The sequence below is a fragment of the Paramisgurnus dabryanus genome, chromosome 9, assembly GCF_030506205.2.
Source record: "Paramisgurnus dabryanus chromosome 9, PD_genome_1.1, whole genome shotgun sequence".
In the NCBI taxonomy this organism is placed as follows: domain Eukaryota; kingdom Metazoa; phylum Chordata; class Actinopteri; order Cypriniformes; family Cobitidae; genus Paramisgurnus; species Paramisgurnus dabryanus.
This window is the reverse complement of record NC_133345.1, coordinates 33464965-33486737: the sequence shown is the minus strand read 5'-3', so window position 1 is coordinate 33486737 and position 21773 is coordinate 33464965. Positions and strand designations below refer to the sequence as shown.

At 36.7% G+C, this 21773-nt stretch overlaps 1 protein-coding gene across 1 annotated transcript in view; it reads left to right on the top strand.

Annotated features, from left to right (window-relative positions):
- The window catches only part of ptprq (protein tyrosine phosphatase receptor type Q), a 59003-nt gene extending 38887 nt beyond the window's left edge, over window positions 1–20116 (top strand). The window contains exons 32-55 of the mRNA XM_065257882.2: window positions 1439–1590; window positions 1681–1822; window positions 2015–2296; window positions 5854–6177; window positions 6263–6381; window positions 6463–6649; window positions 6772–7013; window positions 7195–7261; window positions 7369–7527; window positions 10096–10315; window positions 10426–10499; window positions 10645–10744; window positions 10827–10955; window positions 11846–11890; window positions 12313–12339; window positions 12499–12580; window positions 12756–12846; window positions 13370–13446; window positions 13536–13670; window positions 13741–13866; window positions 15837–15985; window positions 16464–16599; window positions 16746–16869; window positions 17177–20116. Of these exons, the coding sequence (XP_065113954.1) occupies window positions 1439–1590; window positions 1681–1822; window positions 2015–2296; window positions 5854–6177; window positions 6263–6381; window positions 6463–6649; window positions 6772–7013; window positions 7195–7261; window positions 7369–7527; window positions 10096–10315; window positions 10426–10499; window positions 10645–10744; window positions 10827–10955; window positions 11846–11890; window positions 12313–12339; window positions 12499–12580; window positions 12756–12846; window positions 13370–13446; window positions 13536–13670; window positions 13741–13866; window positions 15837–15985; window positions 16464–16599; window positions 16746–16869; window positions 17177–17214 (3227 nt within the window). The 3' untranslated portion in view covers window positions 17215–20116. The remainder of the gene's footprint in view (window positions 1–1438; window positions 1591–1680; window positions 1823–2014; window positions 2297–5853; window positions 6178–6262; window positions 6382–6462; window positions 6650–6771; window positions 7014–7194; window positions 7262–7368; window positions 7528–10095; window positions 10316–10425; window positions 10500–10644; window positions 10745–10826; window positions 10956–11845; window positions 11891–12312; window positions 12340–12498; window positions 12581–12755; window positions 12847–13369; window positions 13447–13535; window positions 13671–13740; window positions 13867–15836; window positions 15986–16463; window positions 16600–16745; window positions 16870–17176) is intronic.
- The last annotated feature ends 1657 nt before the right edge of the window (window positions 20117–21773 follow it).

The window sequence follows — 21773 nt, the reverse complement described above, 5'->3', positions numbered from 1 at the left end:
ATTGAGTAAAATCATGTCAAACATTGATGCTGCTCATCATTAGATTTTAAGCCTTTAGCCTGGATATCACAGACAGGGTCACATATTTTAAAAACAAATATTTTTTACATTTAAAACCTATTGCAGCTTATTGTCTTTATAAATTGATATAACCCTACAACTCTATTACTTCTTAAACGTAGCTTTGTAGACTACAATTATGCTGTGTACAAAATTGCATACTGTGACAGTAGGTATTAAATTAGATGAAGTAAAACAGTAGGTACTATATATAGTATAGATATGGATAGTATGAATGAATTTGGATGTACTACATCCACCCTGTTGATTTGTCGTAATAACAAGAAGTTGGTCATTTATTGGATTGAGGTTAAACTAGTACATTTTAAACACAAGGGAAAACTGTTTAATATGCGTATTTGCATTTGAATAGGGCCACGAACCGCTTTCGAGCATTTTTAAATAAAACAACGCCCCTCTGTCGTCTTCTTCATTTATCGAATGAACACTTCGATATCTTGCTGGAAGTAGTTGTTCATCCGGGAACTTTCCGGCTTCTGTTTTTCGGCTACTATATAGTAGTAGGAAAGTAGGCGGTTTCGGACGCACCCTTATTGTTGGCCCCTTTGACAAAATCTACAATGCTTTCTCACTTGCACATCATTTTGGAAAAAAACATCTTCTAAATGAATAAATGTAAATGTAATGACAATTAAACACTTAATCATTTAATATTAAGATATGTGAAGTTTAATGTGTGTTGTTTCAAGCTTGTCGAAAGTAAAACAAAAGCAAAAACATCGACCTAAAGTGCATGCTCGACTACAAAAAATTATATAAGAAAAATACATGTAAATTTGACACACCAAAGCTCCAAAAGTATCAAAAATGTATTTAATAAAGACGTTCCCATAAATAAATTGCATACATTTTTGATACTTTTGAAGCTTTGGTGTGTCGACTTTATATTTTTCTTGTATGTGACCCTGGACCACAAAACCAAGTCCCAAGGGTATTTCTGTAGCAATAGCCTAACATTATATGGGATATACATAAAATGATATATATTTTTATGCCAATTTTCATATCATATTAAAGGTGATTTTCTCAATATTTTGATTTTTATGCCCACTTAAAGTTGTCACAAGGACAGTACCCTTTCAAAAAGGTACACCTTTGTACCCAAAGAGTGTATATTAGTACTTCAAAGGTACATATTGGCAGTTCAAAAATACATATTAGTACCTTTTTTAAAGGCTACTGCCCCAGTGACAGCTTTTGATGATGCAAATCTCATATGTTGTTAACCATTTTATATTTTAGCATAAAAAATCTCTGAGTGGCATTCCAAAATTATAAAACTAATTTAGATTTTTTTTTTATTACACAATTTATACAGGACGTCATTAATATCTAATGTGTCCGTTTGTGCATTCAGGCCCAATGTCCCCACCACGCAATCTCAGTATTTATAACCACACATCTGATTCGGTGTGGCTTCATTGGGAACCCAGTCTGGAACCCAACGGTGTCGTCCAACATTACAGCTTCAGAATACTGGAACTGAAAACAAACACCTTCAGATACCAGGTACACCTCTGTAAGTGTGTGATACATGTGTGTGTGTGTGAGCTTTTTTTAGAGTTTATGGTAAACTCATACGCCCCATGTTTCCTGAAGAACACGTCAGATGCGTCCACACAAGCAGAAGTGAACGGCTTCAGACCTCATAATTCATACGAGATCAGCGTGTCCACATACACCAGAGCGGGAAACGGAGAGCAGTACAGTTTACCTGTAATATTCACCACCAATGAGTCAGGTAATACACATGCACACCACACAAACACATGAGCAGATGAGGAGTGATTTACTCTTCAGAGTATTCGTTTTAGGTGTCATCTGTTAACAAAGCGAAGCCTGAAAGCACCTGAACTTGGTGGACCAAGCTATGTTCAAACTAGAACCCTGAGTCTTCATGTCACAAATCAAACATGTATTCTGATGGTTATAGTTTCAGACGCAGTTGGGAATCTGACCTGCTCTGGATTAGATTGGGATTCAGTGTATATGGAATGGAAACCTCCCATTTATCCAAACGGAGAGATTCTGCACTACATCATCCGATCTGAAGATCAAGAGGAGAAAGCTCATCCTTTCTTGCTCTCAAACACATTGGTCCACACATTCGCTGGTCTGTTACCCGATACGTTTTATATTATCAGTGTGGCGGCGGTTAATTCAGCCGGAACTGGAGAGGAGGCGAACTGTACAGCGCACACTCCACCAGAGTCAGGTACGGTGTCCTGAGAGTGACATTCATACTGTATATAAATACATTGATCCTAAAGGGCTGGTGCTGTGACTTACGAGATTGCACAGTATGTATGCTCTAGGAATTTAAACCCATTGAAGGGATAGTTCACCCAAAAATAAAAAATGCTGTCATTATTTACTCACTCTCATGTTGTTACAAACCTGTATAAATTTCTTGGTTCTGCTTAACACAAAGGAGGATATTCAGAGGAATGTTTGTAAGCAAATCAATCAGAGGCCCTATTGACTTCTATAGTAGAAAAAAAGAATACCATGGAAGTCAATGGGGCCTCTGATCAGTCTGATTCATTTTAGGTAAACTATCCCTTTAATATCATTTATCCTTGCTCCTCATAATTTTGTGTGTTGTCCCTACATGCAGTGTTTTTTTTAAAGGGGGCAAAAAGTAAAAATTTTCAAAATCTATCAGGAAATATTCAGGTGTTATTTTACACAAAAAAAACAAGATATTATGATTTGGATAAAGAAAAGAAAACCTGGATTTAGTTTTCATTCAGCAGTAATGGGGATTTTGGATTTAGCTAATTGATTTTAAAATCATAATGCAAAACATCTTGATGGTTAATTTTTGGGTTATGACCTGGGTATTTCTTTAACATTGACTTTACATTTATGCATTATTTGGCAGATGCTTTTATTCAAAATGCATTCAATCAATTTCAGTATATGTGCAATTCCAGACGTTTTTGGGAGACAACATTTGCAGAAATTCTGTGAATTAAAATGCACAAACCAGAAGCAATAATACTCAACAAATGGAGAAGGGAAATATTTTTTAATAGTATAAAATAAAATAAATATACAGTATTTTTAATAGTTTCAAATAAAATATTTATAAATAATGCATAATGCGTAATTACCTGGGCATTTCTTTAAGACCATTGAGATCACCAAAATCATCCTGATTACTGCTGTGTGAAAACTAGAACCAGGTTTACTTTTCTTTATCCAAAACATAATTTCTTGTTTTTTGTGTAAATAATATATTTATTTTATTTTATACTATTTAATATTTATTTAAGCTTTGTATGCACATTTACAGTATGAGCGTTGTGGTACATTTACATGGGACGCAGGGACGGATTGGCAATCTGTGCGTTCTGGAAAAGTCCAGAACGGCCGTTCAACGGAGGGCCGTCGCCCGGCCGATGGCAAAAAAAAGTCTAATAACGCAATATGAACAGCCAACAGCAGAGGCACTAATATGATCACTTATATGCTGCTACGTGTAAAAAACAAGGAAGAAGAGTCGGCCTACTAGCCGTGATTGGTCCACGGATTCCCGGAATTCGCGAGCGTCTATGTTTGCGAGCCTGAGCATCCACAGCCTGGTCATGATGAGGGACAGACCGAGTTAACTTCACATCAGCAAGAGCTAAGTGCCAGTAGTAGCAGGACACGTGACATTATAATATAATATACACGATATAAAAATAAATAAAACTCGCGTGAAAATTAACGTAATGCGCAACTAGTGTTAGAGAAAGACGTGATGTGAGTGTGTGCGCACGCGCGCGCATGTGTGTGTGTGTGTGTGTGTGAGAGAGAGGCGCGGGCGCGATTGAACAGTTGAAACATAAAAACAATACATACTCCGTTATTTTGTTCATATGGGACATAATTCAAACAGCAAAGTGTTTGCTTATATTTGTATACAGTCGCAATAAAACAAAACATTTTGCTTTTGTCAAACTGTAAACTCTTGTCAAACTGTAACCTACAAACTGTCATCTAACCAAAATCACACACATCAAAGCAAAAAATATTTATCCAACCCCGTTTAAAAACAGTCTGTGGGTGGACATTCATCGTATTGCATTGGTTTTCATTTCTTTCATTGACTTTATTGTATATGAGAGGTTGTAGTGAGCTCACATTTTCTGCTACAACGAAGACTAAGGTATTGAATTAAACAGGTAAATATCAGGCATGCATTGCAACCACTCTAAACGTGCTATTAAGAAAGGGGGCTAAATAATTGACCAAATATTAGTTTAACCAAAAAAATCCTTGCTTGCACTTTCTGTCTGTCTTCCATCAGAGTGCAGTTTTTCCTTGTCTTTCATATTTGTGTTTAGTATTGTGGAATTGGCAAAGACCTGGTGGTTGTTTGTGAAAGCTGTACAGACAAAATTAATAGGCCTAGCTATTTTCATTATTTCACAGCCTTATTATACATCAAAGTTTAATATGACATGGACAAAATATTAAATATCATTGTCTAATAGTCTGACAGTATTGTGGCATAGTATCAGGACATCCTTGTGTCTGCTGCGCAAGGCTAGGGGCGAATGGCCGGATGATGGGCCTATTTGGGAAAAAGTCCAGGGCTGTTTTTTAGCCCCAGTCCGTCCCTGATGGGACGTCAGTGTTAACGGTGTCTGATACGATCATTATAATGACAACAGCCAATCACAGTGGACGCAACACATGCACCTCTGTTCTCCGGTCTTGCATAAACCTAATTGGCTGGCTCTGAACTAGGTTATTTGCTTAAGGCGATCTGATTGGCTGATGCCAGTGTTGGTGATTGAAAAGTTGAGTCATTTTCAATTTCTTCCACGAGCAACGCCAGTGATGTGACGGCTCCACAATTCAGTTCAGCAATGCATGACATCACCCATTCAAAGAAAATGAGAAGTGTTAAAGCAACACTATGTAGTTTTTTTACCTTTAAATAATGTCTCTAAAATTATTTCAGTGATAGAACAACTTTTAACTGGACAAATTGTACTGTTGCTGCAACCTGAGCAGCCTCCTAGCTGCTACAAGCACACTCTGAAAGTGGCGGTGGAGGGTAGGAAACACAGCCCCGCACCTACCCCTGCCTGCAGAAGAGTGTCTGATACCAGGCACTGTTGCGCTTTTCAACCACATGGGGGAGCTGTAAGTCATTTTTACATGGAAACTACATAGTGTTGCTTTAAAAGGGACAGAGAATGAAAAACCATTTTTACCTTGTCTTTGTTGAATAATGGTAGTCTACCCACATTCACGAACATACAAAAAGTGCTAAACATCTCAGTCTCATAGAAATTCCTCTTTTAGAAATGTCAGCCAGAAAACGGCCCAATCTGAAAATCTGATTCTTATGACATCACAGGCATCTCACTGCCCCTCCACTTTAAAATAATTGGCTACAATTTTTGAGTGGCAGCAAAGTCAGCCAATCAGTAATGAGATTGCAAGTTAAGCCAGTAGGGGGAGCCAAATAGGTGCAAAACCACTTGTTTAAAATCCCCCACCCTAATAGAGCTATCTGAGAGAGGTTTTTAATAAGGCATTACAGACCCAAACAAAAAAAATTAGTCTACATGTCACATCACAGAACAAGGATAAATACCCCGTTCAATCATTCTATGTCACCTTTAATGTAACATTTCTCTGCTACTGATGTGACAATTTAGAAATTTGCACCTAACTATGGAAAAAAAAAATTATGAAATCGCCATTATGTGTTCCCTGGGAAATTAATAAATAATAAAATAACTGATGGGTTCTTGTTTTCTTTTGCAGTTCCTGGCCCCTCGCAGTCACTGACCATTACTGCCGTCTCCTCAGATAGCGTCTCTTTGATCTGGCAGCGTCCAGCTCGTGTTCCTGGTCTGTTACAGGGTTACAATGTGGAGATTCAGAGATTGGCTAGAAACTGTGAGATAAAGGGAGACGTGGAGTCCTGTGTGGAGAGTGAAGATGTGGAGTGGGTTGATGGAGAAACCAACGGAGTCACGCTCTCATCTCTGCTTAAATACAGAAAATATCGCATCCGAGTGGTGGCTTTCACCAGGGCCGGACCAGGACAACCTTCAGACTGGATCCACACGCGGACCCTCGCAGGAAGTATGTGTTTACATCTATGCATATATAGGCTACACATTCATTTACAGAAAATGGTTCACTTTAGTTTTCTCTCTTTTTGTCTTAGACCCTGATGCTCCTCCTGGTGCCATCTCAGTGATTCCTTCTGCCACCGGCTTAAAGGTGGAGTGGGATGAACCATCAGTCATCTCAGGGCCTACATCATATCTCATTGACATCAATGCTGTACGTTCACTGACAAGTAGACATGAACTGGATTGTTTGTTTCTTTTTCTGGCTTACGTATTTCTCTTTGGCATCTTGCAGCTGGACGGTTCAGGATATAATGTTACCTCAGTGCGATATTCAGAGGAGATCCGGACGGTTGTTGTCGAAAACCTGACTGCATTTACGCTGTACTCCGTCACTGTTACCGCATTCACGGGGAACCTTTCTGACGCTCGCAGCAATGGCAAAGTATCTAAACCTGTCCTCATCAGAACCCTGGAGGTCGGTGAGTAAAAGTGTGCATGGTTATTGTTTCTGATATGTGTTCATGCATTTCAAGTACATTGCCAAAAAAAATGCTCACTTCAAATTTAGATATGGCTGTAATCTCGTATTGACTTTTTTCAGAGCCCAAAGATCCCCCTAAAAATGTGACCTTTACCGTGAATCCAGAGGAAGTGACGCGCGTTTACTTGACGTTCTCTCCTCCCGATGAGCCCAATGGAAACATTAGCGCGTACCACGCCGCCATCTACCGCGACGGACGGCTAGTTTTCAGTATCGACAGCCTGCAGTTGGTCAGCAACCCCAATAACACCATGACGGCTGTTATAGAAGGACTGAAGGGTGGATTCAATTACAGCATACGGGTATTCAATTCTAATAAAATGATTAGTTTTTATAAAAAATAAATAAACCATAACGTGGTCTGCTCATACTGATGAAATGTATAGCTTGAATACCAAATCCATAAATATAAATGTAATCAAATCCCAATTGTTTGGCCTTTGTGTATTCACAAATGTTATTGTTTATTTGTAATTGTTGCAGATAGCAGCAGTGAATGGTGCCGGTTTAGGACCAAGTTCAGAAGTTCAGATCACCACAGGTGTGAAAGGTGAGTGAAATTCATCTCTCTTAAGCACTGAAGTAAAACGTTTAGATCAGATTCACTACGTTCCTGAAGTGACTTTCATTGTAAGGTTGTGATTCTCATTTATTTAGCCCCGCCCAAGCCTACGAGGAGGCCACGAGCCGCTCTGAACAGTGCAGGTGCTGTCGTCACAACCGCTAAAACCATCTCCATTGAGATGCCTACATGTTTCTTCACCGATAACCATGGACCAATACAGAAAGTCCAGGTCATTGTTTCTGAGCCAGCAGGTACAACAATAGACAAGAAATACACTTCTCATAAGGGCCACATTATATTTCTCAAAGCTGATAAATTTTTATGTGGTTATGCTTCAACACTTTCTTTCAATTCTGTGTTTCTTTATATGTTTCGTAATGATGTCACTCTTTAAAGGATTACTCAACTTTTATGAAAAACCCTGATAATTTACTCACCCCCATGTCACTCAAGATGTTTATGTCTTTCTTTGTTCAATTGAGAAGAAATGAAGTTTTTTAAGGAAATTATTCCAGGATTTTTTTCCATATAGTGGACTTTCGTGGACCTCAACAGTCTACATTTTCAGTGCAACTTCAAAGGGCTTTAAACGATCCCGACCGAGGTTCAGTTCTTATCTAGCGAAACGATTGTCATTTTCACAAAAATAAAATAAAAGTACTTTTCTCATCCTGCACTAGCCGTGTGATGCGCCAGCATGACCTTACATATTACGTAATCATGTTGAACGGTCACACATGGCGTATGTGAAAGTAGCGCTCCAGTGTTTACAAGTGTGGAGAAAGGGGAGAGTTCAGACGTTGTTGCATGTGAATGATACTTATTCACGTTGTTGTTTTAAAATGGTTTGCAAGCAGGGCCGGAGTGGGGCCACTTTTCAGCCCGGGAGTTTCAGGCCCAAGACCGGCCCACTTTTTCCATAGTGTTATTCCAAATTAGCACTTTTTTTAAATTGGATAAATAAAGCAACAGTTCAGCTCTTACTATAGTTTTTATTAATATCATGGTTCAACAAATAAGGTAAAAGTTAAATAATATTTCACTTAAGATAAGAAGTTAACAAAAATATTCCTCTACACTCTAAAAAAGGCTGGGTTACTTTTGACCCATAATGGGTAAATATTGGACAGAACACGCTGCTGGGTTAAAAATCACCCAATGTTGGGTTGTTGTTATGCAACCATGGATTATAATAACCCAACAATTGGGTTAAAACAACCCAGCACTGGGTCAATTTTAACCCAGCAGTGTGTTCTGTCTAATATATAAAATATATAAATAACCCAGAGTGTATTCCATAAGGAAAGGTTGATAAATTATTAGCATTGCTAATGCTATGAGGCCGATGATTAATGCAAATAGAAATTTTAAAGTCCTTATTAAAAAAGAAAACAATTTGATAAAAATATTGAATACAATATTGGGTAAATGGCATAACAAGTGATTTATAAGCTTTTTTAGGCTGGTCATTTTTTACTGGGAAAACAAAAGGTGTTATAGGGTTGTGAACACAACCTGAGGGTTAAATAACTTTAATTCATGTTGTTTATTCATGGCCTCCTCATTTTCAGCGGGGGACTGCTCAGAAGCTGCTTGCATAATATTTTTAAAGTCTATGAATCGCCATGTATACACAAAAGGGTAATATTTTAACAAAAAAATTTTTTGGCTTGTAAATAGTTTGACAACGGTATTAGCCAAATAAGTACGTTGCTAATGCTAATCATTACTAGGCTTATTTCTCTTTATGTTACCTGTTGTCACATTTGTTTGTCCTCTTGAAAATAAATCTGTAGGTTTGGCACATTTGGCAGCATCCTCCTCCAATGGATTTTTTTCTTCAACCTGTGTTTTACGCCCTCCTCCTCTCAGACGCGTATTGTTATGGTAGGGCCGGCCCAGCCTACCGGAGAAAAGTTTTCTTGGACGTGCTATGGACCGAACCAACTCAATGGGAGGGGAGGGGAAAACTCCCTCACATGGTACAACCCATGCAGAGGCTGCGCGCTGCAGTGTCAATGCGAAACGTGTGAAGTGTCATTTAAGAGAAGATAGACTCACTAACGTGACAAATGAAAAAAAAAAAAAAAACTCTCGACCGGCCCAAAAGTGAAGCGGCCCACCGGGAATTCTCCCGGTTCTCCCGATTACCCACCCCGGGCCTGTTTGCAAGTGTACGTTTCACATATGTAACGTGTGACACACAATACGTAATATGTAAAGTCGCGCTGGCGCATCACATGGCTAGTGCAATAAGAGATGTCATGGCTTAAAAATACTTTTTTGGGGGCCGATGGTTTGGCTAGATAAGACCCTTATTCCTTGGTTGGGATCGTTTAGAGCCCTTTGAAGCTGTGTTGAAACTGCAACCGAGGTCCACTAAAGTCCACTATATGGAGAAAAATCTTGGAAGTTTGTCCTTTAAAAGGAACAAAGAAAAACATAAAGATCTTGGATGACATAGGGGTGGGTAAATTATCAGGATTTTTTATGAAAGTGGATTAATCCTTTAAGCCAGAGCGACCTTTATCGTATGCTGATATTGTATGATTTATTGTACTATAGTTTTATATTAAAGTTTGAAGTTTAATTTGCCATCTGTACACAGGCAGTATAAGTGCATGGGAATTTTTAAATAAAGCACTTAAAAGATACCACACAAAATAAATAATAAGAGAAGAGAACTTTTAGTGCTGTAAACACAATGAGTACACCAATAAGGAATATACAATAATGTGATTCTGTGTGTTATGATATTTGTAGGTCTCAGGTTATATGTTGAGTTTTATTTAATGCTTATTGATATCATTTTGATACAGTGATGGACTATGGTAATCTGTCCAACTGGAAGAGTGTTTTCCTCCAGCCGACTGCTCCGTACCTGACCGATGAAGGCTTTCTGAATCCTGCATGCCCTAATAAATCTGAGCGCACGGTCACACATGACAACACATACGTCATAGGAGCGGATGAGGGCTGTTTGTCTGAAGATGCTCGTACGCTGTGTAATGGACCTCTTAAACCTAAAACATATTATGTGTAAGAGATAACAATACAGTACATAACATAACAATTTAATAAAGTGTTTTTGTTTAATTCAGCAGCTATTGTTTTATTGTTAATATAAAAAATGTATGATTATGTGGTAGATTTAAATTCCGGGCAACAAATATTCGTGGACAGTACACGGATTCTGAATACTCAGAACGGGTCAGAACCGCAGGTATGCATCTCTTTCTCTTGATCATAAAAGAAAAGATTTAATTTGTAGATCATATCATTATCTCATTTTTGATTGAGGTGGGGTTTAGCAGCTTTTGCATCTGAGCTCCTCAAATATAAAAACTCACTAATACTCTTTCTTTCAGGTGACCGCCTGTTGACTCGGGATGAGCAGATCATTCTCGGGGTTCTGCTCTCGGTTTTCTTGGTTTTGTTTTTAATTCTGATTATATACGGCTCTGTGAGGTATGTATCGCTATTCACATCAACACTCAAACACCTCATCATATCCTACTTCAGTACCTAGACTTAATCTCTTCAATCCCAGAATCCACCGCAGGCAGAAGGAGGGTGGGACGTACTCTCCACGTGAGGCTGAGATCTTTGAGACGAAGTTCAAGCTGGATCAGCTGATCTCCGTGGCTGACATGGAGCTCAAAGAAGAGAAGATCAATCGGTACAGACTTACATTTTACACACACACATCTCTGTTCTCAGCTCGACAGGATTCCTCAGGATGAAGGCCAGACATTGTGCTTTAAAAGCTTTCAAAGGCTTTGGGAATGTGTACTGTTGTCTTCTGCTTATTCTCATTCATTCATTCATTCATACGCTCACTCACTCACTCACTCACTCACTCATTAATTCACTCATCTACTCTTACATATTTATTCATTCATTCATTTAATCATCTACTTTTACCTTTTCATTGATTTAATTAATTGATTTGTCCGTCTGTCTGTCCATCCATTCATTCATTGGTTTGTTTGTTCAGTCATTCATTCATATATGCATTCATTCGTTAATGCATGCATTCATTTGTTCATGCATGCATTCATTTGTTCATGCATGCATTCATTTGTTTATGAACCAATGAGTGAATGCATGCATTCATTAGTTCGTGCATGCATGCATTCATTCACTGGTTCATTATTTCAGTCATTCATTCATTCATATATGCATTCGTTCATTAATGCATGCATTAATTTGTTCATGCATGCATTCACTCATTGATTCGTTCTTTCAGTCATTCATTCATTCATATATGCATTCATTTGTTTATGCATGCCTGCATTCATTCGTTCATGCATGCATTCATTTATTGGTTCGTTCAGTCATTCATGCATGCATGCATGTATGCATACATTCATTTGTTCATGCATGCATTCTTTCATTGGTTGGTTCGTTCAGTCATTAATGCATGCATGCAAGCATTCATTCATTCAGTCATTCTATCACTTATTCGCCCAGTCAATTACTCACTAATTTTTATAATTTTATTTATTAAAACTAATTCACGCTTTCACTAATTAACTCACTAATTCACTTCCTATCCTTTGTTCTCAGGTACTCTTCTTTCTTCTTTAGGAGGAAGGAGATTTTTGTCATCCAGTAAGTAAGCATAGGGACATGAGAGTGTTTTTGTGATCCATGATAATATATAAAGTAAAATCACAATATTTCTTTTTCATTTTAAAGATTAAAACTGTGCCTTTTCCCAGTTGCCTGTGATGTAACTGGCGTTAAGTCAGTTGTTCGTGATTTTGTTATGTTTTTAATGAATATACTGAATGATCTTTGCAGTAACATGAGTCTGATCTGTTTTATAATCTTATTGCAGTCGTTCTTCTTGTAAACCCACATACTGTACAATAACTCTTATAATCTTTTCATGCTGGTTTGTGGTCCTCTGATTAGATGATGTAGTAAATCTCACACAAATATAAATCTTATTTAGGATTAAATGTAGAAAAGTAACCTAATGTTTTGGTCCACTGGGCTCAATTTTAGTTTTCTGTGGCTTTATGTTGCAGGCTGCTAAGTTACAGGAAATCTCTCAGGTAAGTGACCTGACACTTATTTACTTGTCATATTTTCTGCCTTAAACTGTAGATTTAAAGTACCGATAACATTTGTATGGTGGTTATTGCTTAAGTAAACAGAACATTTTTTATGTGTAGTATTTTTATGCATCATTATTCTCTGTAACACATTTACAGGCCAATCAGTAAGAAATCATTTCTTCAACATGTGGAGAGTCTTTGTGATAACGACAATGCCAAGTTTCAGGAGGAGTTTGCTGTAAGCTTCAGTTTTGTTCTCATTATTTGTTGGTGGATGAGAGAGAAAGAGAAGTGTGAAATGTGTTTCAGTTACCCTTCTGTGTCTTTAATACATGATGTTATTTTGACATTTATTTCTGATTTAATTGTTTCCGTTATGGTGCCTTTTATAAATGTTGTGCTGTGTGTTACAGGAATTGCCAAAGTTTCTTCCGGATTTGGCCACATCAGACGCTGACCTGCCGTGGAATCGCTCCAAAAATCGCTTCACTAACATTAAACCCTGTATGTTATATTCTGTCCTCATTAACACAATCCTAAAAGTACTGTTGAAATACAGTCAAACCAAAAAAATATTAATCAAATACCAGATATAATTTTTGATATTTTTTACTAGTGAGTGCAGGCCACTATAGTCAGTTGTGGATGGCAAAATAAAGTAAACTGTGATGTATTATACCCAAAAAATATAATAAGAAAATAGGAAAAAAACAAAATGACACGAAAAACAAAAACTCGTGCAACGCACACAAAAAAAACTATTTATAGAAATTTGTGCTAGTGTCACGAAAAAGACATGTGTGCTCAAGGCACGGAAAAAGCTGAATTTCGTGCCATGGACACATGACTTAAGGTTAGGGGCTTTCCATGAGATCGGTCTGAAAAATGTTCAGGGTTATTTTAAACCAATTGCTGGGTTCGTCTCTTCTGACTCAATGAAAATAAACCCGCATTTTGTGGTGTGTACCTTAAAAGTATAAAGTTAATTATGGTATGCTTTTATTGTTTTTTATAATGCTTGTTTCAGATAACAATAACAGAGTGAAGTTACTGTCTGAACCGGGAATGCCGGGATCTGACTACATCAATGCCAGTTTTGTCTCTGTAAGTGCAGAGGAACAGCAGCACACATTTTAACATCTCTCTGTGTGTATACAGCATCAGACCGTTCATCAGATCTTCTGTTTTCTCAGGGTTATCTGTGTCCGAATGAGTTCATAGCCACACAGGGTCCACTGCCCAGTACCGTGGCAGACTTCTGGAGGATGATTTGGGAGACGGGGACCAGAACTATTGTCATGCTCACACAATGTTTCGAGAAGGGTCGGGTATGTGTGGATTTCTGCAACAGATGATAATATGGTTGTTATAAATACTGAAGATGTGTTTTGGTTTCAGATTCGCTGTCATCAGTATTGGCCGGAGGACAACAAACCCGTCACTGTGTTTGCTGATATAGTGATCACTAAACTCACAGAAGACGTGCGTCCTGATTGGACAATTCGAGCACTTCGAGTGGAGAGGGTAAAACGATGAACATATTACGAATGAATGGATAGGTTTATTCTTAGCTTTTTTTGAAATTAAGATTTATACATCACCTGAAAGCTGGATATATATCTGAAAATCTAAAAATATTGAGAAAATAACCTTTAAAGTTGTCCAAATGGCAACACATATTACTAATAACAAATACATTTTTTATATATTTACAGCAGGAAATTTATTCTTTATGGAACATGATCTTTACTTAATATGCTAATGATTTTTGGCATAAAACTTTTAAAAATTTTGACTCTTATTTGCATACCTGTCAAGTATCCCGTTTTGGCCGGGAAAGTCCCGTATTTTACCCTTCTTTCCCGCCATCCTTCCGTATAAGCATTTTCCCGTAAATCTCCCATATTTTAACCTGCGTTATTAAAAAATAATAATACCCCGGGCTGAGAAAAATTAATTTCCAATCTGAGCTCTGTCATTCGCGATAACTGTCGCGAGGTTAGTGTGTGAGGTCAGATGATGAGTGACAACGGAAAAAAAAAAACAGACGAATGATACAAAAAAACAAAATCCTCATGTAAACCTCGATCAATGGGACAGTGAATTTACTTTTCTGAAGAGGAGCAGGGTGGGGGACAGTCACGCGTTTTGTAACTGCGATTTTAGCATCTCACACGGGGCAAGGAATATTAATGCTCTTCATTTATATAAAATGTAGTAAGGGATACTGGAGCTTGGTTGGGATGGTGGGACTGCTCGTGCTTGGCGCTGGAAAATTTCCCTTATTTTCCAATCCAAAACTTGACAGGTATGTTACAATGTATTGGTGGTTATTGCTACAAATATACCTGTGTGACTTATGACTGATTTTGTGGACCAATATCACAAATATATTTAATGCAATCACAGGTGCTTATCACCATTTAATGAATTTACGTAGTCTGACATTTTCATTTATTTTTTTCAGCCTGACATTTTTATTTTGCATAGTGTGATTTTTAAAGATAACAGATGAGATAAACTTGCCAAAAAGTTTATGATTTAGATGCTGTCAGTACTGAACATTGATATTCTGTCCTGATTTAAGTCAAGTCAAATTTATTTAGATAGCACTTTCTTTACAGCGTTGCATTGCAAGAAGCTTTCGTTGAAAGGCAGCAACAGAAAATGGGAAAATTATTTAAATTGCAGCATATAGAGTAAAATATATATATATATAGTATTAATGTAAATTTTATTGTCCTCATAAGTATAAGTATTTATTCATATTTTTTTCTTCGAGTATCGGACATTTAGTCAATACAGTATATGTGATAAATGACAGGTGTCATATTAAACTAGACATGCCTTTCCAACTCACATTAAAATGGTATAAATAATATACTGTAAAAGTAGGATTTGACATAGCATAAAGAATTTGCAATAATAATACCATGAACAGCAGTGTATAGCAACATCATTAAAGGGGTCATATGATGTTGCTAAAAAGCATATTATTGTATTTGGTGTAATGCAATGTGTTTACGAAGTTTAAGTTTCAAATTTTACATCATTTTTCACATAACGTACATTATTGTTGCTCCTTTATGCCTCGCCTTTCTGAAACGCATTGATTTTTACAAAACTCAATGTTCAAAGTGCATTGTGATTGGCTGAATATCTGAAGCGTGTGAAAGAAATGTTAACCCCTTACCATATTTGGAATATCAGCTCCTAAAGCAATACAGCGTCTCCACGACATGGTGTCAGCAACAATACTACAGCGAGAAGAAAAGTTGAATCTTCTTTGTTTGCGTATACATTTGGGCGCTGTTATACACATCTTTTAGAAAAAATTTAAATGCACCTAAGCACAACATGCCTACAAAATTAAAATAGTGATGTGACGTCTGTAAGAATGTAGGCAGGCCATTATAAAATATATACTGAACAAATGATCTACTGATTATCTACTGATCTATACTGATTTATGATTTCTCTCTGTTTCTATCAAGCACGGTCACTATATGATTGTTCATCACTTTAACTACACATCATGGCCAGAACATGGCGTTCCCGAGTCCAGCTCTACTCTCATCCAGTTTGTCAAAGCGGTCCGGTCCAATCGAAGCAATGACAACACAACCATAGTTGTCCACTGCAGGTATGGCAGTCACTATTTGATGTATGTTTGTAAGTTCTGTCCGCTTGTTAAGAGTTATATCACATCCCATAACTTCTGGGTCCAAACGCTCCATCAGATGCCTTCAGCAAACAACAAACTATAGTAATAAACACTTACAGTGCAGTGTAAAACTACTGAAAAATCATGATCCTAATCTTCATCTCCATACTAAAATCCTCAGAAAGTAATGATCTTTTATGAATTGTTAAAGTATCGTCGTCTGGGATATCATGAGCTTGGAGAATGTAGTGTACACCGCAAGATAAATAAAAATATAGCTTGTGTGGTATGAATAAATACCGCTCATAAACGACTGATGAGATTGTATTCTCACATGAAGCGAGTGGAGGCTTGAAAGATTGAAATGGCATTTTTATTGTGCACTTAATGTCTTACAAGATGACATGAATTGTGTTTTTGTGATGTGATGACTGTAATGTTTTTGTTGTAATGACAGCGCTGGTGTTGGAAGGACCGGTGTGTTTATAGCTCTCGATCACCTCATTCAGCATTTGAGGGATCATGACTTTGTGGATATTTACGGTCTGGTTGCAGAACTCCGCGGTGAGCGGATGTGCATGGTGCAAAACCTGGTAAACACTCATTTATAATGAAGCCTCTCATTTGTATTGTCATTTAGCAGATGCTTTTATTTTACAAATGAGAGAGCATTTAACGTTTTGCCTACAAATGCAGTTTTTGTTCGGTATTCAGATGATGTTGTCTGCATTTCATTCAGGCCCAGTATATGTTTCTGCATCAAAGCACTTTGGATCTGCTGTCGGCTAAAGGGAACCCTCAGTCCATCTGGTTCGTCAACTACTCGGCTCTGGAGAAGATGGATTCATTAGATGCCATGGAAGGTAAATTAAAATCATTTCTGCAGTGAGGATCCTGGGTTGCTGCGAAGAGGCTGAAGGTTCGAATCTCGCAAGGGGAAATCAATAAGTGTTATAGTTCACGTTATTACATGTACGGTCATGTTGAATATGCTAGAATGATGAGATTTTATTCCCAAGCTATTAATGGACTCGTTTCTATGGCAGCGCTTGGAACGGATAAATTAGTCCATGTGTGGCTTTGTTGCAGATATTGAAGCGCTGCTTTAATTCACAGCACAAATTCACTTCAACAATAAATAAGGATTTTTATTCTGCTTGATCTTCTCAGGTGATGTGGAATTGGAGTGGGAGGAGACAACGATGTAATGTAAGGAAGCTTTGTTTCCTGTCAGCTGTTCATCTGTGTCTGATGGTTGTGAGGAGAACCTCATTGAAAGCCCCACAGACGCTGGGAATCGGGGCCAAACAAAGAATATAAGAGGAATTTAACATTATATAAGATTCACACACATTTCTTTTCCTCATCTGATCAGTGTCTTTGATTCATTTACATCCAGCAGACAGTCTCATCCATCAAGGATGTTCTTCTGTATCTTCTGTAATTCTCTTATCTCTACCTACACTGTTTGATAACTCCTACATATGGAGTCAAAGCAGTACAGACACCGAAATTATCAGTCTGTTTTCAAAGAAAGTCAAAGAGTTGTTATGAGTTTGGAGCTGTTATACTGTAAACATGATGATGCAGATATTAAATCGGCTCTCTGGAGCATTGCGTCTGCTGTTACACAGCTATAAAGACATCCTGATCGTGCTCTGTAGGGATTTTAATTAAATGTAAGATTATTGTTCAGGAGAACTACAGTATGACTGAATAATACATCTGAAAACTGAAACAGCAAATATGTAATAATTGACAACTGGACTAGAGACGTTCATATTGTTCCCTTTTAACCGAAGGTAAAATTTATGTCCGAGAGGCTTTTGTGCCTAAAAAGTACATATTTAGGTGTGCAATGTAAGGTTAAAACATTACATATTTTTCACATACCGCACATTATTGTTGCTCCTTTTTGCCTCGTCTTTCTAAAACACAATGATTTTGCAAAACTCATCGTTCAGCTAAACATTGCGTTGTGATTGGCCGAATACCTCAAGCGTGTTATGGAAAGTTACGCCTCTTACCATGTTTGGAATATCAGCTTTCCAAAGCAAAGCGTCTCCATGACATGGCTGCAGCAACAATACTACAGCAAGAATAAAAGTTACGCCTTCGTTCTTTACGTATACATTTGGGTGGTGTTATGCAAATCTTTTAGAAAAAATATCTTTTTGGGTATGAGATATAATCTTCACAGATCTTTACATGCACAAATATCTTTTAACACTCCAAAGACAAAGGAAAACATGAAATTGCATCATATGACCCATTTTGCCACTTTTCTATTCCTAATTTGTGTGAATTGTGTCTCATATGTACGAGAAATCATTTGTTGTGCATATGTGTCCGTGTTTGAGTATGGTTTGGAAGTTGCACGGAGATGTACCTGGGTGATTCTCATGAAATTAGACTAAAAAAAGTAAATGCTATCAAGAAGCATACAGTTACAAACATGTACTTTTTTGCACATGATTTCAAATGACCAATTTTGTTGTTTTTTCCACATTTAAGGGGAACATTTTCATTACCGCAACGCGTCCATGACTGGATTTGGGTTCTTTGTCATGGAAATATTTATAATTTAAAAATCTAAAAAATAAAAAGTTTTTTTTCATTGCATGTTATACTATAAACATTAAAGGTAAAGAAACATGTGGTATTTGGTGATCATTGGTAAATGTAGAGACAATAATAAGGAGCAAGACCAATTTTCTCATCCTTGACCATTTTTTAAATCATTAAATCAAAAAATTTGTTGTAAGGGACATAATTAACTGTGACACTCAAGATGGCTACCAAGTAAGCAGTTCTTATTTTTTCTCTCTGGATAAAAAGTTGAAATTTTGTTTGTCATAATACCTAGAAAACTTTTTAATTCTCATTACTGAAACATGAGTTTGTAAATGCATATATTTAATGTAATATAATGTTGTGGTAATGATCATTTTTTATAATGATAATCTAAAAAATTTAAATAATTCTGTAGGAAATAGTAAATTCAGACCTTAATCTTACATGTGCAAAAGATTCTGATGCTGGACATCTTCTAAATCTGGATTGTGAGAATCACCCACCTGTGTGCACAACATGACGTGGTACGTTTCTGTCTCGTGTGCGTCTGGACAGACCTTCGCTGATCGCCTATGTCCTAGATCCTGACCATAAACATTTCTCTTTTTGCATAAACAGAGAAAGAAGACTCAAAAGCAAAACCTTTTGAGATATGTCCTGCTTTTCTCAACCAATCAGAATTAAGCATTCACCAGCCTCATGTTGAGTCTATTTCATGAAGTGTATGAGAAGGGAATTGTAATGAATTTAAAACACAAAGAATAAATGTTTAAAAAGCCATTTTTAATCTTTTATTAATCTTAAATCAAAAGAAGTTGTGAACTGTGTGATCCACGGTGAGAAAACAGCAATTATCCTTTGTGTTTCTTGCTCTTTATCACACACAAGTTTTAGCCTGGAGCTATGAGGTTTAAAATAAAGCATCAGACAGCACATCGCTCAAGTTTTAGTTAATGTTGCGCCGTCATTTATTTGATGTTTGTTTATATTATTGTGCAAGATGATGTGTCTGAGAAATGAAAAATAAACAGCTTTCATTACTTTTTGACTTGACATGTATAGGAATGTGTAAATATTAACTTAATAAACCTCCCGTTTCACTCTTTTTGTTTTAATTACTCATAACACTGTTAGAAACCAACATCTGTCTTCTTATGAACATGTGGAAAAATTACTTTGCTTTATCATAAATTATCCAGCCAAACTGTGTCAGATGACATATTTTATGTTGTGTGTATATTTGAAAGTATTTGTGTTTTAAAATATATAAATATATTGTTTTTCTTCCAATGATTGTTGCTGATTTTGTTGCATGCCTTAAATATCAGCTGGTGGTACACAGTCAGAAAAGATCTTCCCTATAGCTGAGCTGACACTGGGGCGGCACCCTTTAAAAAGGTCTTAATATCTACCATTTAGCTACAGATTTTCTTAACATTTGGTAACAATACGTGCATTGTTGTGCTAATACGTACCTTTGAGGTACTAATATGCACTATTTGGTACTTTAATATCTACTTCTGAGGTATGGGTGAGCGGGGCACAAACTAATGTGGGGTTAATTGTAACACAGCTACAGTACATATTTCTACAGGGCCGAGCAATCTGTGCTTTTGGTCTTTTTCTCTTAATGGCAGAAGATGAAGATGAAAAGTTTTGACGTGTTTTGGTTAAGATATTGAACAAAGAGTGTTTAGTTTTGGAGGCATGCAAATAATTTTCTTCATCTTATGTTTTTTTCTATATCTGAGTTGGGTGTGTAAGTCACCAAATCCAACCTTATATTATTTTAATCACTGTCTTGTTACCTAAAACATAACAGCATCTTGAAACACGTCGTCAACTCCTAGTAACTGATAGCTGGGATTGAAAACATTTATACAAAGCGGGGTTAGTTGTCACACAGTCTCAGGTATGCAATGATAATGATAATGAAAACAATGTAAATACTATTCATCAAAATGATAACTGTTAATACAATATCAGGGGAAATAACTCACTATTATGATTTTTTTGTCTTAATTTCTATTCATTGCTGCATAATACAATGATGGTTAGATGAAGGATGATGGATGGATGAATGTGTGGATATCTATCTATTATAGGCAGATATATAAACAATATCCACCTTTACTATATACACAGAATTTGATTGAATTATTTGTGTTTAAACTAAATTTTCTAGCAGGTGTAACAACAAACCCTCTGTTTGTTCCAATGAACCCCACCTATGGGGTAACGTTTGCACTCCTGTCACTTTCGGTGTAATTGTACGATAACGGTAGATCCTACAAACAAACTTTAAATGTTCATTTGTAGCAGAGATGTGTGTGTTGATTGTGTAAAAAAATTATTAATCTAACTTCAATATTTTTTGAATAATGGGGTTTGTGCCCCGCTCTCCTTTATTAATATGACCTCTTTCTGTGCAAATTTGTACTTTTTGAAAGGCTACTGCGCCGGTGAGCACAAGGGACCTTTTTTTTTCCTTTTTTTTTCAGACAGTGTAACATAATAAATAATTATTATATTTTTAATAATAATAATAATAACAAACTTCCTTCAAGTAATGCAGTTCATTCTATAACACAGTTCTCCGACAACCAAATAAAACAACTTTAAAATTATTTCATAAGATTTTAAGACTGATTGTTGTTTATTCTTTCTGTTCATTTAACTTTGGGGAAAAATATTCCTTATATTTTTATCTCACAGTTATTTTATTTGTAAAACGTTTTCATTCAGATCGTTTGAGTGGCAACTTTCGAGCTTCCTGTATTTATAAAATGGAGTAGTTGATGTTTATTCATGTAAATACATGTTAATGTTTCTAATTAGATCTCATTAGTTAGTCAACACCCAAATATAAAGTTTAATCAATATAATAAGACATAATGGATCAAGTCAATGGCCTAGTATATGAGAAAATCAAGACAAATAATGGCTTGACAGAGCACTGATCCTAACAACAGATCGTCTCTAATAATCCATTATAGAGTTTCATTATGGATTAAAGACAAACGCAATGAATTTCTTTGACTTTTCTGCACGTTTAATGGTTGAGTTATGGTTGTGACATTGCATATACTGTACAGGTTATGAGTGTATCAAGTATCTTTACACTAGAAAACTTTATCGTGCTCAATATAAATATAGATCGTATAAACCTATTGGATGGGACCATTGCTTTGAC